Source organism: Rhinatrema bivittatum, chromosome 3, assembly GCF_901001135.1.
Source record: "Rhinatrema bivittatum chromosome 3, aRhiBiv1.1, whole genome shotgun sequence".
Lineage (NCBI taxonomy): Eukaryota > Metazoa > Chordata > Amphibia > Gymnophiona > Rhinatrematidae > Rhinatrema > Rhinatrema bivittatum.
In genome coordinates, this window is record NC_042617.1 from 164,862,030 (window position 1) to 164,876,854 (window position 14,825).

General features: G+C 42.5%; 1 protein-coding gene across 1 annotated transcript in view; it reads left to right on the forward strand.

Annotated features, from left to right (window-relative positions):
* RYR2 (ryanodine receptor 2) overlaps positions 1-14,825 on the forward strand; it is a 1,771,220-nt gene that overhangs the window by 1,720,534 nt on the left and 35,861 nt on the right. The window contains 1 exon segment of the mRNA XM_029593907.1: positions 11,725-11,881. Coding sequence (XP_029449767.1) covers positions 11,725-11,881 — 157 coding nt within the window.

Below are 14,825 nucleotides of genomic sequence, written 5' to 3' on the forward strand. Positions count from 1 at the left end.
GCACCCATTGGAAAGCACCAAGAAAACACTCCTTCTGCTCTTAAGAGAAATCTATAACCAATCACACCTTAAATGTGCTCCTACCAGTTTGCCCCAACAGCAAGAGGTAACAGACAGCAACCAACAAGGGCCCTGACTTTGACAGTTTGGGAAACTAAGTAAGTTGTATGGCGCAGAAATGTTACCATAAGCTTGCTGGGCAGCCTGGATGGACTGTTTGGTCCTTTTCTGCCATCATTTCTATGTTTCTATAAAAGGAAATTTGACCAATTCTAGTACCCTGGACAAGGAAAAATTTTAGAGATGATCTGGAAAAGGCAACACCCTCTCCCTATAGTTGTTAAGGGCTGAGGTATTGATATGGGAGTGAAGCAACCCTTACATAATGCATCATTTCCAGGATCAGCACCTCCCAACTTAGGTGCCAACCAATACTCTCTTTAAGGTTTGGGTTTCTGTGAGCAAACATTTTTGTTCATAAACAATATTTTTTTGTTACATTACCCTGCAAGCTCTTCAGGCCTCAGCACTGTTGGCCTTCAGTCACTCTTTGGGTAACAGCAGGATGGGCTCCTCTGCAGCCCCGCCGACCTTCAATCACTCTTCAGTTCGCAGACTTCATTCTGGACCATGATCCTACCAGCCTTTCTATGCACTAAGGGAGAAAAGTTATGAGCTGATGTGCAAACAGTTATATGCACATGCACAGCTTAGAGGGAACACTGGTGCTGATCCAATTAATAAGTGACTAACCCATTTCAACAATCAACCAAAATACAACCCACATACCCTCCTAAGAACATAAGAACATAAGAAAATGCCATACTGGGTCAGACCAAGGGTCCATCAAGCCCAGCATCCTGTTTCCAACAGTGGCCAATCCAGGCCATAAGAACCTGGCAAGTACCCAAAAACTAAGTCTATTCCATGTAACCATTGCTAATGGCAGTGGCTATTCTCTAAGTGAACTTAATAGCAGGTAATGGACTTCTCCTCCAAGAACTTATCCAATCCTTTTTTAAACACAGCTATATTAACTGCACTAACCACATCCTCCGGCAACAAATTCCAGAGTCTAATTGTGCGTTGAGTAAAAAAGAGCTTTCTCCGATTAGTTTTAAATGTGCCCCATGCTAACTTCATGGAGTGCCCCCTAGTCTTTCTACTATCCGAAAGAGTAAATAACCGATTCACATCTACCCGTTCTAGACCTCTCATGATTTTAAACACCTCTATCATATCCCCCCTCAGTCGTCTCTTCTCCAGGCTGAAAAGTCCTAACCTCTTTAGTCTTTCCTCATAGGGGAGTTGTTCCATTCCCCTTATCATTTTGGTAGCCCTTCTCTGTACCTTCTCCATCGCAATTATATCTTTTTTGAGATGCAGCGACCAGCATTGTACACAGTATTCAAGGTGCGGTCTCACCATGGAGCGATACAGAGGCATTATGACATTTTCCGTTTTATTCACCATTCCTTTTCTAATAATTCCCAACATTCTGTTTGCTTTTTTGACTGCCGCAGCACACTGTACCGACGATTTCAATGTGTTATCCACTATGACACCTAGATCTCTTTCTTGGGTTTTAGCACCTAATATGGAACCCAACATTGTGTAATTATAGCATGGGTTATTTTTCCCTATATGCATCACCTTGCACTTATCCACATTAAATTTCATCTGCCATTTGGATGCCCAATTTTCCAGTCTCACAAGGTCTTCCTGCAATTTATCACAATCTGCTTGTGATTTAACTACTCTGAACAATTTTGTGTCATCTGCAAATTTGATTATCTCACTCGTTGTATTTCTATCCAGATCATTTATAAATATATTGAAAAGTAAGGGTCCTAATACAGATCCCTGAGGCACTCCACTGTCCACTCCCTTCCCCTGAGAAAATTGCCCATTTAATCCTACTCTCTGTTTCCTGTCTTTTAGCCAGTTTGCAATCCACGAAAGGACATCGCCACCTATCCCATGACTTTTCACTTTTCCTAGAAGCCTCTCATGAGGAACTTTGTCAAATGCCTTCTGAAAATCCAAGTATATTACATCTACCGGTTCACCTTTATCCACATGTTTATTAACTCCTTCAAAAAAGTGAAGCAGATTTGTGAGGCAAGACTTGCCCTGGGTAAAGCCATGCTGACTTTGTTCCATTAAACCATGTCTTTCTATATGTTCTGTGATTTTGATGTTTAGAACACTTTCCACTATTTTTCCTGGCACTGATGTCAGGCTAACCGGTCTGTAGTTTCCCGGATCGCCCTGGAGCCCTTTTTAAATATTGGGGTTACATTTGCTATCCTCCAGTCTTCAGGTACAATGGATGATTTTATTGATAAGTTACAAATTTTTACTAATAGGTCTGAAATTTCATTTTTTAGTTCCTTCAGAACTCTGGGGTGTATACCATCCGGTCCAGGTGATTTACTACTCTTCAGTTTGTCAATCAGGCCTACCACATCTTCTAGGTTCACCGTGATTTGATTCAGTCCATCTGAATCATTACCCATGAAAACCTTCTCCATTACGGGTACCTCCCTAACATCCTCTTCAGTAAACACCGAAGCAAAGAAATCATTTAATCTTTCCGTGATGGCCTTATCTTCTCTAAGTACCCCTTTAACCCCTCGATCATCTAACGGTCCAACTGACTCCCTCACAGGCTTTCTGCTTCGGATATATTTAAAAAAGTTTTTACTGTGAGTTTTTGCCTCTACAGCCAACTTCTTTTCAAATTCTCTCTTAGCCTGTCTTATCAATGTCTTACATTTAACTTGTCAATGTTTATGTTTTATCCTATTTTCTTCTGTTGGATCCTTCTTCCAATTTTTGAATGAAGATCTTTTGGCTAAAATAGCTTCTTTCACCTCCCCTTTTAACCATGCCGGTAATTGTTTTGCCTTCTTTCCACCTTTCTTAATGTGTGGAATATATCTGGACTGTGCTTCTAGAATGGTATTTTTTAACAATGACCACGCCTCTTGGACATTTTTTACTTTTGTAGCTGCTCCTTTCAGTTTTTTTCTAACAATTTTTATCATTTTATCAAAGTTTCCCTTTTGAAAGTTTAGCACGAGAGCCTTGGATTTGCACACTGTTCCTTTTCCAGTCATTAAATCAAATTTGATCATATTATGATCACTATTGCCAAGCGGCCCCACCACCGTTACCTCTCTCACCAAGTCCTGTGCTCCACCTCAACCACTTATGCACCCCTCATCCTCAACTTCCCTTCTAGGAACAGGAATCACCATTACCACCCCCTGCACTCTTCCAATGAAGCACACACAGCAATAGGAACCCACTTCTCCAATATTTCGAACCCCACTCACCAATCATATTCGCTAACTCACACATACCTAACACCGACCACACTACCAGAGTCTAGAAATCATATAGACATCCAGATCAGCATCTACAACACACCAACCAATCACACCTTTCTGAGCTCAACCCCAACACAATCATACCAGCACCTTGCATTAATGTAGGTCACTGCTCACAAAAATGTAAACAGTAAAAAGGAATAAAGAAAAAATTAGTCAGTCTCTGCATTAGCGCAAAAAGGGCCTAAGCAAAACTATAGTCCATGAACATCTATGAGACCCCGGCCCTTTTCAAAATAATAAAGCAAATGCCCACTGTGAACTTTGCAAGAGTCTCAGTCAATCAAGGCTGCCTAGTGAAGGAGAATAAAAAACAAGTAAGGGTAAACATATCCTGCAAGCAACATAACGTTCACAGTTCCTGAGCCAGGCATTCTCAGCTGCAAAATGGTAACCGCCACCATCCCACTTCAGACAACAGATTATGTCCAGCTCATTAGTCAATGTAAACAACATAACCAAGTTCAAACTGTAGAACCATAGCACCCATTTAAAAAAAGAAAGCTGGGTACACAAACTAGAACCCAATATTCATATACAAAGACACATGTTCCCATAGAAGCACATCTTCAGGAAAAAACCAGAAAGGTTCAAAAGTATCAATTCAGCCAACTTGAGCATCCACAAAAGCCTTCGCTTTGGTAGCTCGTCAAATACATGGGGTTGATTATTCACCCATATCTTCAACTTTGCTGGATACATTAAAGTAAAGGGCACCTTTTCCTGAGCCAAAATGGCACATACCAGTGCCACCTCCTTCCTCTTTGCAGCTACTCTTGTGAAGAAGTCATTAAAAGTAAGAATGTTATTGCCCTTATACTACAAGCCAAGTAGCTGCCGATACACTCTAAAGATGTCTATTTTATCCACAAAGTTCAACACTCACGCCATTATAGGTCTCAGTCATACCCCTGTCTGCCAACGAGGGCCCATACAGTGTATCATCTGAAACTGGATCGAGTGATTGGCCTCCTATAAATGTAGTGAAGTCACCAGCTACAATTCAAATACTGCCTTCAACACCAACTCCTGAACACTCTCAGGGATGCCCACAATATCAGATGTTCTTTTATTGAATGTGGTTCTCCAAATCATCTAACTTGTTAGCATGAATTCACTTTGAAAACAGGTGTAAATTGGGTGCATAAAAACCAGGCAAATTTATGCAGTCTGTTTTGTAAAATTACCCTCTTAGGGAGCAATTTTCAAAAACATTTACATGCGGAAAATGGCATTTTGAAAATTACCCTAGTGGTTTTTTCACAAAAAAGTTGGTGGTTGCCTGAAACGCCCACCCAGAAGAGGTAATAAAGGCAGAAGTGGTGACAGAATTCAAAGAAGTGTGGGATAAACACAGAAGATCCCTACTGACAAGAGGATAGAAATAAATCACTGGGGTAACATGGTAATTTTCTGAACATGGATAATCTGCATGGAAAGTCAGTTACAAACCTGAACACCTTTACTGGGCAGACTGGATGGATCATTTGGTCTTTATCTGCCGTTATTTACTACGAGTATGTTGCTATGTTAAGTATATGGAAAAGCGATTTGGTGTATAGTTTTATGTGAAATGTAAAAAGGCAGAGTTGGGGGCGGGGAAATCATTTAAATATGTACATTCAGTTTTCAAAAGTATGCATGTGAATGCTTGTGTGTACATTTATAACTGCTTTCATGGTCCCTCAAATTTTCAAGGTAGACTTGCATACATATTACTTAGAAACAGTGGACTTGACGTGCCCAAGTTACATACATTTTCAAAGCAAATGTACACGTCTGTTCACTTTGAAAATTACGCACACATAGGGATGATGATTTTTGTACATGCGGACTTCAGCTCTACACAGGCTGTTATAAAATTACCCTCTCTATGTGTGCATGTAGATTTTCCAGGTTAATTTTCAAATAATTTACATGCGAAAATGTGCTTTGAAATTTGTGGTAACTTGGCTACATAATAGCCGACAAACTTATGGGCCTGTTTTCAAAATTACCTCTAAAGGATGCAATTTTCAAAACTATGCAGATAGGTGCAAAATATACATGCACCGTAACACTCATGGGAGAAGTGGACCCTTGGTGCAGTGGTGCGATTGGTGCCGTCTAGTGAACAAGCCTGCTAGGCCTACACCGATAGCTGATGGAGAAGCCCTGTGGCAGGACCGGCTAGAGCTTCGCCTATACCAGCTGTCTCCCCTGCAGGTTGAGCCCTTGGGTTCTGGCAGCAGCAGGTCATAGGTGGTTCCCTAAGGCAATCCAGATATCAGAGTCCAAGTCCAGGTGATGGTCGAGGCAGACAGCAGATATGGATACCAGGCCAGAGGTTGAAGAAGGCGTGCAGATAGAGGCGAATAACAGGCCAGAGGTTGGAGCAGGAAGTAGACAAAGCAAGGTTGGTTCCAAGGCAGAAAGTTAGGTCCATGCAGTGACCAGGGAAGGTCAGGGTCCAAGCCAGGGTCAGAAACCAGGAAGGCAAGCTGAAGGGAACAGGAAGGGACAAGGACTAAATCAGACAAGACAATGCTAGGGCAGAATACAGATGAAACATGGAATAAACAAGACAAGACAAGGCAGGAGCAAGGGAACATGAGAACAAGGCAGAAACAAGACATAGGAGAGTAGCAAAGCACACTGGGTCACAAGGGACACTAGGAGACCTGTTGCTGAGGCACTGAGGGAGCGTTCTGAGGGAGCCTTATGTATGAAAGGCCTTGACGTCATCAGAGGGCACAGTGGGGACCTTTCCCACCACGGCACCTTCAAAAGCATGTGAGCCATACATGCACACATACCAAGGGAGTTCCAGTGAGGAAGTAGAAGACATCGGCAAACTGGTGGCATTCGAAGTGCATCAGGAGGAGAGGCCTGAAGCATGGTGGCTGAGGTGGGCCCGGCAGCTTGCATGGTCGACTCGCGGGCCATGAATCTTAACATTCCCTTTGAAAATTGCCCAGGGAAAAAGCTACCTGCAGAGATTTGTATGTGAGTTTTCTGCCTTAAAATAATTTTCCAGAAGCAATAACACTCATAGTTTTGAAAATGCAAAACTATGTGTGATGCTGCCTCTGATCCTACCTACTCTCCATTGAGTAACAGTAAGCATATTGTTGAGTATAGGCAGGCGATTCTGTAAAGTGTGCTCGGCCAAGTGCAGTGTTTAACATACCCTCTGACACACGTTTTTGACGCATGGCCACTACCCCTTATAGGGTAAGGGGTGTAGCGTGTCAAAAACATGCGGCCAACTCTCCTAGAAACTAATAGCGCTCCTTACATGCAAATATCCTAGCGATATTAAGTCGGAGGAACCAAAAATGTAAAAAATAGTGTTTTTTTAAATGTGCCAGCCGATCAGGTTAGGAGAATGGATGCTCAATTTTAACGGCGTCCGTTTTCCTAACCGATGGTTGCAAGAGGGTTCGGAAAACCAACGCTCTTAATATTGAGCGTTGTTTTTTTTAACCCGCTGACAGCCACCTCTCCTGGGTTTCCGCTAAAAAGGAGGTGCTAGGGACACGCTCTTGTCCCTAGCGCCTCCTTTTTAGCATGACCCCCTCATTTAAATATGGGATCGCGCACCCAGGAGAAGTGACTGGGCGTGTTGGGAGAGCGGATGCTCAACACGGAGCGTCCGTTCTCCCGCGCTTCTTATTGAATTGGCCTGTGGGCAGTTTTGCAAAGGCCTATTTACCCAGCTAAATGACTTTTGAAACTTGCCCTCTATAGATTATATTAGATTAAAACATTACTTCATTGAAAAGAGAGCTGAAGCAATGCAAAATCCGCCTGTTTGAAAGATTGAGGCTATTCGAGTATGAGAGAGATCATCCTGGACAGATCTGTGTCAGGAAAATAATACTTCCAGTCAGGGCCGGTGGAAGCACTAGGCGAACTAGGCCTGGGCCTAGGGCGCCGTGTATTAGGGGGCGCCGTGAGCAGTGGTATCCCGAAGGGAGCCAATGCCCTCGGGCGCAGGGAGGCTCATGCGGCTGCCGGTGGATTTCATCCCACTGGCGGCTGAGCAGCGACACATAGCACGCAGGCAGATCGGCAGGGCCGTGGTGGAGCTCATGTCACCACGGCCAGAAGAAAAAGGTCGTGTTCAAGCCTGCAGGTGCTCCTCCTCCTTCCTGCCCGCATGACCCCGGAAGAAAACATTGCCGGAGCCGTACGGGCAGGAAGGAGGAGGAGCATCAGCGCGTGCAGATGAGGAGCAACATCAGCGTGTGCAGAAGAGGAGCAGCTGCTGCAGGCCGCTGTGAATCCCAAGTCGCAGTGGCCCTAGAAGAGGAAGAGGCCCGGTAGTGACCCGTGAAGAGGAGGCCCAGAGGTGAGAGTGAGGCTGAGGGCCTGTAGAGTGTGTATGTGTGCTGTATGAGATGAGTTGAGAGACTGTGTGTGAGAGTGAGTTGAGAGACTGTGTGTGGGAGTGAGGACCTGAATGTTTGCAGAGACAGCATGTGAGAGCCTCTGTGTGTGTGAGAGAGACAGCATCTGACAGTGAGAGCCTGTGCTTGAGCAAGACAGCATGTGGGAGTGAGAGAGAGCCTGATTGTGTGAGACTCAGACAGCATGTGACAGTGAGAGCCTGTGTGTGTGTGTGTGAGAGAGAGAAAGCATGTGAGAATGAGAAACTGACTGTGTTTGAGGGAAGAAGATGGAGAGAAAAGAAATAGAAAAAAAGACAATATAAAAGGAATTGGCAAAAAATAAGAAAGGGAAGGTGGAAAAAAAAAAGCCTGTGACCAACCGATTAGAAAACTAGATCAGACAGCAAAGGTAAAAAGAAAAATTACTCTTTTTTGTGATTGGCACATGTAATCTTTGGGAATGTGCAAGAGTAGCACTTTCTCTATGCGGATCTCACAATGTATGAGATCAGCATGGAGGAAGTGGAAGCCCACGGGGCCTTCACAGAGGAGGCAGCAGAATGGGCTTCAGTGGTCGTAGCAGCAATCGGTGCCTCCCCAATAGCCATGCGGCAGCAGTACCAGTGGCAGCAGAGGAATGAGAGAGGTTCTGAGGTTGCTGGCAAAAGAAAGAGAGGGGGGTCTGCCTTTAGTGTGTGTTTGTGTATGAATGGGATTCTGCCTGGGGGTGTATGTGTGTGAATGCATGGGTGCCTGCCTGGGGGTCTGTGTGTGTGAGAATGAATGTGTGCATGCCTGGGGAATGGGGAGGGAGTGGTGTGAAAATGAAGGGGAGCCTGCCTGGTGGTCAGTGTGTGTGTGTGTGAGGATGACTGGGAGCTTGCCTGGGTGTGTGTGTTTGTGTCTATGTGATGGAGCCAGTGAGTATGAGAGCATGAGTGTGTATGAGAAAATCCAGGGGAGTAAGAGTTTGTGTGGGGGGTGTGTGGAGGGGAGAGAGTGTCTTAGAGCCTGAGAGTGTGTCAGTGTCTGTGAGAGCTAGAGGTTATGGTGGATATAAGAGCATGAATGTGTATGTATGTGACAATGTATGTGTGAGAAAGAATGGACATGTGAGTATGTGCGAGAGAGAGAGGATAACCTCCTAATCCTCGACAATATCAGGGTGACTGGAAATCAAGAGCTCCCACATATGGACAGCAGGGACTTTTTAAAATCCTTATTAGTTTTAATTATTGGATGTTATTTGATATATGTGCTGTTTTGAAATATTTTATAGGTGTCTGGGAAATTGTAAAAAATGTATATGATTGTAATTAATAGAAATTCTATTTATTAGTAGTTTTAAAATATTCTTTTATTATGGTTTTACTATTATAACTGATGCTTTATGTTTCTTGATTTTATTTGTTTTATGAGGAATGGTGGTTCTGTTTTGACATTGCTAATACACAGAGTCTGGCTTCTTGGAGTTTCCATTTCAGTTTTTGTCTAATTTGTGCTCCTTTATTTTATTTATTTATTATTTTTACATACTGACATTCAATCTCAATTGAGATATCACACCAATTTACATTCAGAGGGCTTATAATCTAAATTTTTGTACCTGAGGCAATGGAGGGTAAAGTGACTTGCCCAAGGTCACAAGGAACAACAGCAGGACTCAAACCCTGATCTCCTGGTTCATAGTCCACAGCTCTAACCACTAGGCTATTCCTCCTCTGCTATGTTTGGTGAGCGTCTGTCTCTGCTCTGTGTGTGTGACCATGATGAGAGATTCTACTAGCATGTAGTGTCTGTATAGGGATCTATAGCAATTGGGTTTGTTTTGTTTCCTCAGTAGGTGGTGTACTGGTATTCTAGGACCCAGTGTAATATTTATCCTTGCTTTTTCACAGGTAGGGTTATTGTTGTTTGAGTCCTTGGTATTATTACTATTTTGTTACGATGGGATTGCAGTATAGATTTTTAGTGTCTTTTTTGCTGGGTTTTGTGTTAGTTTACAATGTGCCTGGCAGTGGAAGGTGTTTGTGCTGCTGTTACTGTGAGGTGACACCAGAATTTGAAAATATCTTTTACTATGATGAGCTGTAAGGGAATCATCCAAGCTCCATTGTTTGGGGGAATTTCAGTGGATTCACAGAGTTAGAGAACTGGAGGTGCAGGATTTATATTAACATTCTGTCCCTTCCTATATATTCCAGACTTCACTCTCATAGCCATATAGAATTAGTTGAATGAGGCTATCAAATAATTTTATAGTAGTTTTACTAGAAGTGTGAAATTGGCCAGCTTTTTAAAATTACGCAGAAGACCCTTTGGACTTTTTTATTAACACTTTTCTTTTTTTAACCAATTTTAAAGCAGGATCCATGCTATAAAGGTGGGTGTGATGAAGAAATGTCATTTTGGCTCCCCTCAAAAAAAAATTCTTCTGTCTAGAGACGCCACTGATTTTCTGTGACCTTAAGCATTAGTACAAGAAGGATTAAGGGGGGATGCTGGAGAGGCACACAAATGCAATAGCCCTGTATGAGAGTTGTTATTGGTCATGGGGAAGATTTGTTTTGTATTACTTTTTTGAGTCTGTTTTTGAATTTGCCTTCTTAGTTCTCCGTAGATGCCCTGTCCAAGTATAGGTTTGATAAAGTTTATGTGCTCCATTGTTAGAATGGTTTTAGTTAATAGGAAAGGTTATTATGGTAGATGAACAGCAGGCTAGCACTTCAGGTGCACACGAAGAGGGCGCACAAAGGGGCAAGCTCCTCTGTTGCACTCTTTTGTGCACTTCAAAGGCGCGCACCCACCAGAGACCCTTGGTACGCCACTGGGTGCGATCCATATGGGGGTGCAAGCGGTGGCAAAGAGGAGTGGAGATTTGGCGGGCCGCAAGCAGTGCCCAACTTGCTCATAACCCGGAAAACCACACAGTCGGTGGGCGTGATCGAGAATGATGTAGGAGTCGGGGCCGAGACCGGGGGGGGGGGGGGGGGCGCAAGGGAGAAGGCTCGCCTAGGGCGCCTAATTCCCTTGCACCGGCCCTGCTTCCAGTTACCTTTCTCAGGTCAGTAGAAAAATATAGCTGATGGATCTTTTGTTTTTCATGCTGTGTTCGGTGTTTCATTCTGTTGCCGGTTTGGATTCTGAAAGTCAATCCTTTTCTGGTTTTTGGGGTTTTTTTACATTATTTTCAGCAGGTGGCACTGTGGCTTTCTTTATTTTCCTTTACAGCCTGTTTGCTAAGATTCTTTTTTTTTTTGCAGGAAGCAGAGTTGTTTTCATTATTCTGAGACTCATTGTGAAAGCGGCTGGTGGAAGTTAGCCTGCCCCGATGAAAGAATGCATGCACAATGGTCAAGGCCAGGGGGCTACAAACAAACATCATAAAAATAGCAGTGCAAAATCTCTATCTGGGAGGGGGAAAAAAAGTAACACGTCTATAAAAAAACCCGTATAAAAAGACTAAGAACACATATATGTCAATTAAACTACTGTCTAAAGAAAGCTGACTTAAAGGATAAATAATGTTCACTTTCTCTCCTTTTCCTCAAAAAAAAATAATTCTAAAGCATGCTTCTTTTCTGAACAGTTACTGGTGTGTGTGTGTGTGTGTGTGTGTAGGGGGAAAAAAAGTAACACGTCTATAAAAAATCATATAAAAAGACTAAGAACAAATATATGTCAATTAAACTACTGTCTAAAGAAAGCTGACTTAAAGGATAAATAATGTTCACTTTCTCTCCTTTTCCTCAAAAAAAATAATTCTAAAGCACGCTTCTTTTCTAAACAGTTACTGGTGTGTGTGTGTGTGTGTGTGTGTGTATATACAGATACACATATATGTGGTATTTGTCCATCTGGCGTTAAAAAACAGGTTGTTCCAAAAGCACATCAGGTTTGCATTTGTGAAATGGGAAGATCCTTTTACACGGGTGGTTTTGCCTTGTGTATTTCAGTGCTATATGTTTCATATGTACGTTGGCGTGCGTGCTGGAGGAGGAATCGGAGATGAAATTGAGGACCCTGCCGGAGATGAATATGAGATCTACCGCATAATTTTTGACATCACCTTCTTCTTCTTTGTAATAGTCATTCTTCTAGCCATCATACAAGGTAAGTGACCAGGATCCTGTACGGTTCGCGTTACTGGGCTCTTCATATTTTATTTGATCAAAACTGAAAAAGTCCCAGCAGTTTGTTTCTGTTTCTTTTTTTTTTGTGATTTTCAGGATTCCTCTATGTTAGCCTTCCTGTAAAATATGGTGCAATAGCTGCAGAGTATATTAACTTGCATTATACTGTGGCAGCCCTGCCGACACAGATAAGCAGTGTGCTGTAGTTGAGCCGAGAATTGTAAACCAGGTACCTCAGGTTCCATTCCTTCCCTTCTCCTTGGTCCGACCTTAAGCAAGTCACATTAACTCCTTGTGTTCAAATCATATTATAAAATCTTTGGGACACGGATTTTAGAGCCGTTGAATTACCTTGCCTAGCACTGTAGACATTGATGGCATTATTCATATAATCTCCTAATCACAAAATTATCCTAGTCGGCCCTGCAAGTTTTGAAAATGCCAGCAGTTCTGAGAATGGCATGTGCTGCGTGGACGAGAGAGGAGAAGTAGTTGTATTGCAGCAGATATTTATCCAGTTTTCATTGTAGGCCACTAGACTTCAAGGGAGGAGAGTGGAGGTCAGCAAGGGGGATCACCCCACATGACATGGCAAAATACCACTAATAGTGATATTGACAAAACTGGTTGCTTACACTTGGTCGAAACTTTATTTTAAAAAATGACTATGATTATTTCATAATTATGGTACAGAATTCCAGTATTATAAAGGAATCATTGTTCCTTTACTAGATCATGTGTCGAACAAAGGAAATAGTTCCTGGATACGTGTATAACCAAAAGCTATTCATTATAATGCAGACATTCCTTTATGCTGTTGAGACGGAGCTCAGCGGTGACCACAAAATTAATTTCCCTGCATCTGACAGATGTTATTCAGGTCCAAAGCATGACATGCAAATTACAGTGACAGCACTTTTTAGGTTCCATTGCCATGATTAGAACTGGACTGATACTGAACATGGCAGTCCTTTCCATCATCTTTTTATCAGCTATAAAAAAGGTATCATTTGCTAAAGCCAGTGATTCTCAACTAATATATTCCTTAAGAAAATGAATGAGTTTGCCAGCAGTTTACATGTGAATCCCAGCTGTTTGTAAGGGTCATTATTGAGAGATGAATCCTGGATGTTAACCCTATAGGTACCAAGATTCTAATTTCTGTCAACATGAAAATGTTTTGTTTTGCACATATGATTTAATTTTCTGCTCACATGGTAGCTGTGAGAAACAGTTGATTTTCTGAGAGTGAGCTACGTTTTTCTTTCAAATGCCCTTTTTGTGTGTCAAATTTATTTTGAATGTGGAGCTCTTTTAATGTACCCTGTACTGGGGAGGGATAAACCTGACCTGTTAAGTCCTTTTTTGTTTTCATCCCTTTAGCCTTAAGTCAACTATTCTCAAATAAAACAGCCTGTGCAGACAAGATTCATTTGCGGACTGCACAGAACAAAATCTGAAGCACGGGAATGTGAAACAACATGTAGGCTGGAGGGGAATGACCTGATAATCCAATGGCAGCAGTGTGTGCTTCTGTACTGGAATTCTGGATTCAGCTCCTGAGCTCTGTTTCTGCACCCCAAGTCAGTACAGCCCCCCAGGGTGAGAGAGTACCGGCCACTGCCCAATGGCAATACCCAGTGACCGGATTCAGGGTGCGCCTGCTCAAGATGAGGTTACAGACCGAGACTTACTCTGGAATAGAATATAGGTGCGCTCTGAATCTGGCCACATGGGATCGCTGCCGAAGTCTCCTGGAACCACAGTCCCCAGCAGAAGCCAATTCCAGTTGAGTTGGAAACCGCAACTGCTCCCCCCCCCCCCCTCTCCCAATAAAATGTATTTTGGTAGCACCCTATCCCTTTGCACTCCTGCTTTTAATTTCAGTTCGTACAGTAAATGATGGAAGAGATTATAGGAAGGGCAATTTTCAGAAGTGATTTACCAAGGCAAATTGCCCCTTACTAGGCTAAAAGTATGGGTGGGGTCCGAGGATTAAAAATGTGCCTACTATTAGACATGTAAAAATGAGGCGGGCCTGGTGATGTCTTTAGATCAGGGGAGGGAAATAGCACACATGGATTATATTTTCAAATCTGCACACTTTAAGATGAATTTTCAAACGTTGCCTGCATAAAAAGTAGCACTTATGCAGGTAAAATAGGGTATGCCTGAGTCTATGTAAATTATTTACACATGCAAATTATGGTCCACAAGTAAATCTGCGCTTGTAAAAAAAAGGGGAGGGGCAAAATTTTACACAAGTAAACTGGTATTTTATCAGCTGTTTGCGCATATAAATGTGGTACCTTACTCGTTACTTAGCTAAACAAATCATAACTTATCCGGATAAGTGCCACTACTTATCCAGATAAGTCCAAACTTGTGCATCGCGTGCTTTATACATTCATGCGCATGTTTGTGTGCATATGTCCGTGCTTTTTATAATCTGTGCATATCATATATGCACGGGTTATAAAATACAATAGTAACCTTGTGCACGCCCAGATATACCGTATATGTGTTTTTGGGTGCACTTGTACACTTTTTAAAGTTATCCTCCCTATTTTCAAGGGAAAAGGTAACTGCAGAAAAGCAAGTGCAAATCTCTGTGGGTATTTTTTTTCTGATTTCCAAAAGTATGCACATCTGCATCCACATTAGCAGTTTTAATTGTGTGCAGGTAGTTTTGGTGAGATTGCTTTCAAAGCAAATATGCATGTAAGTCTGTCTTGAAAATTAGTGTAACTTAGGCATGTATTTGCCAATTTCTTTTTTTGCAGGCTGTTTAAAAATTATCTCCTAGATTTCAATGATCTCACCTTCAAGAAGACAATTTAGGTCAATTTTCAAAGGGATTTAGGACCTAACTTTTGGGCCGATACAGTAAAGTCCGCGGGAGAGCGGACGAACGCCCGCACTCC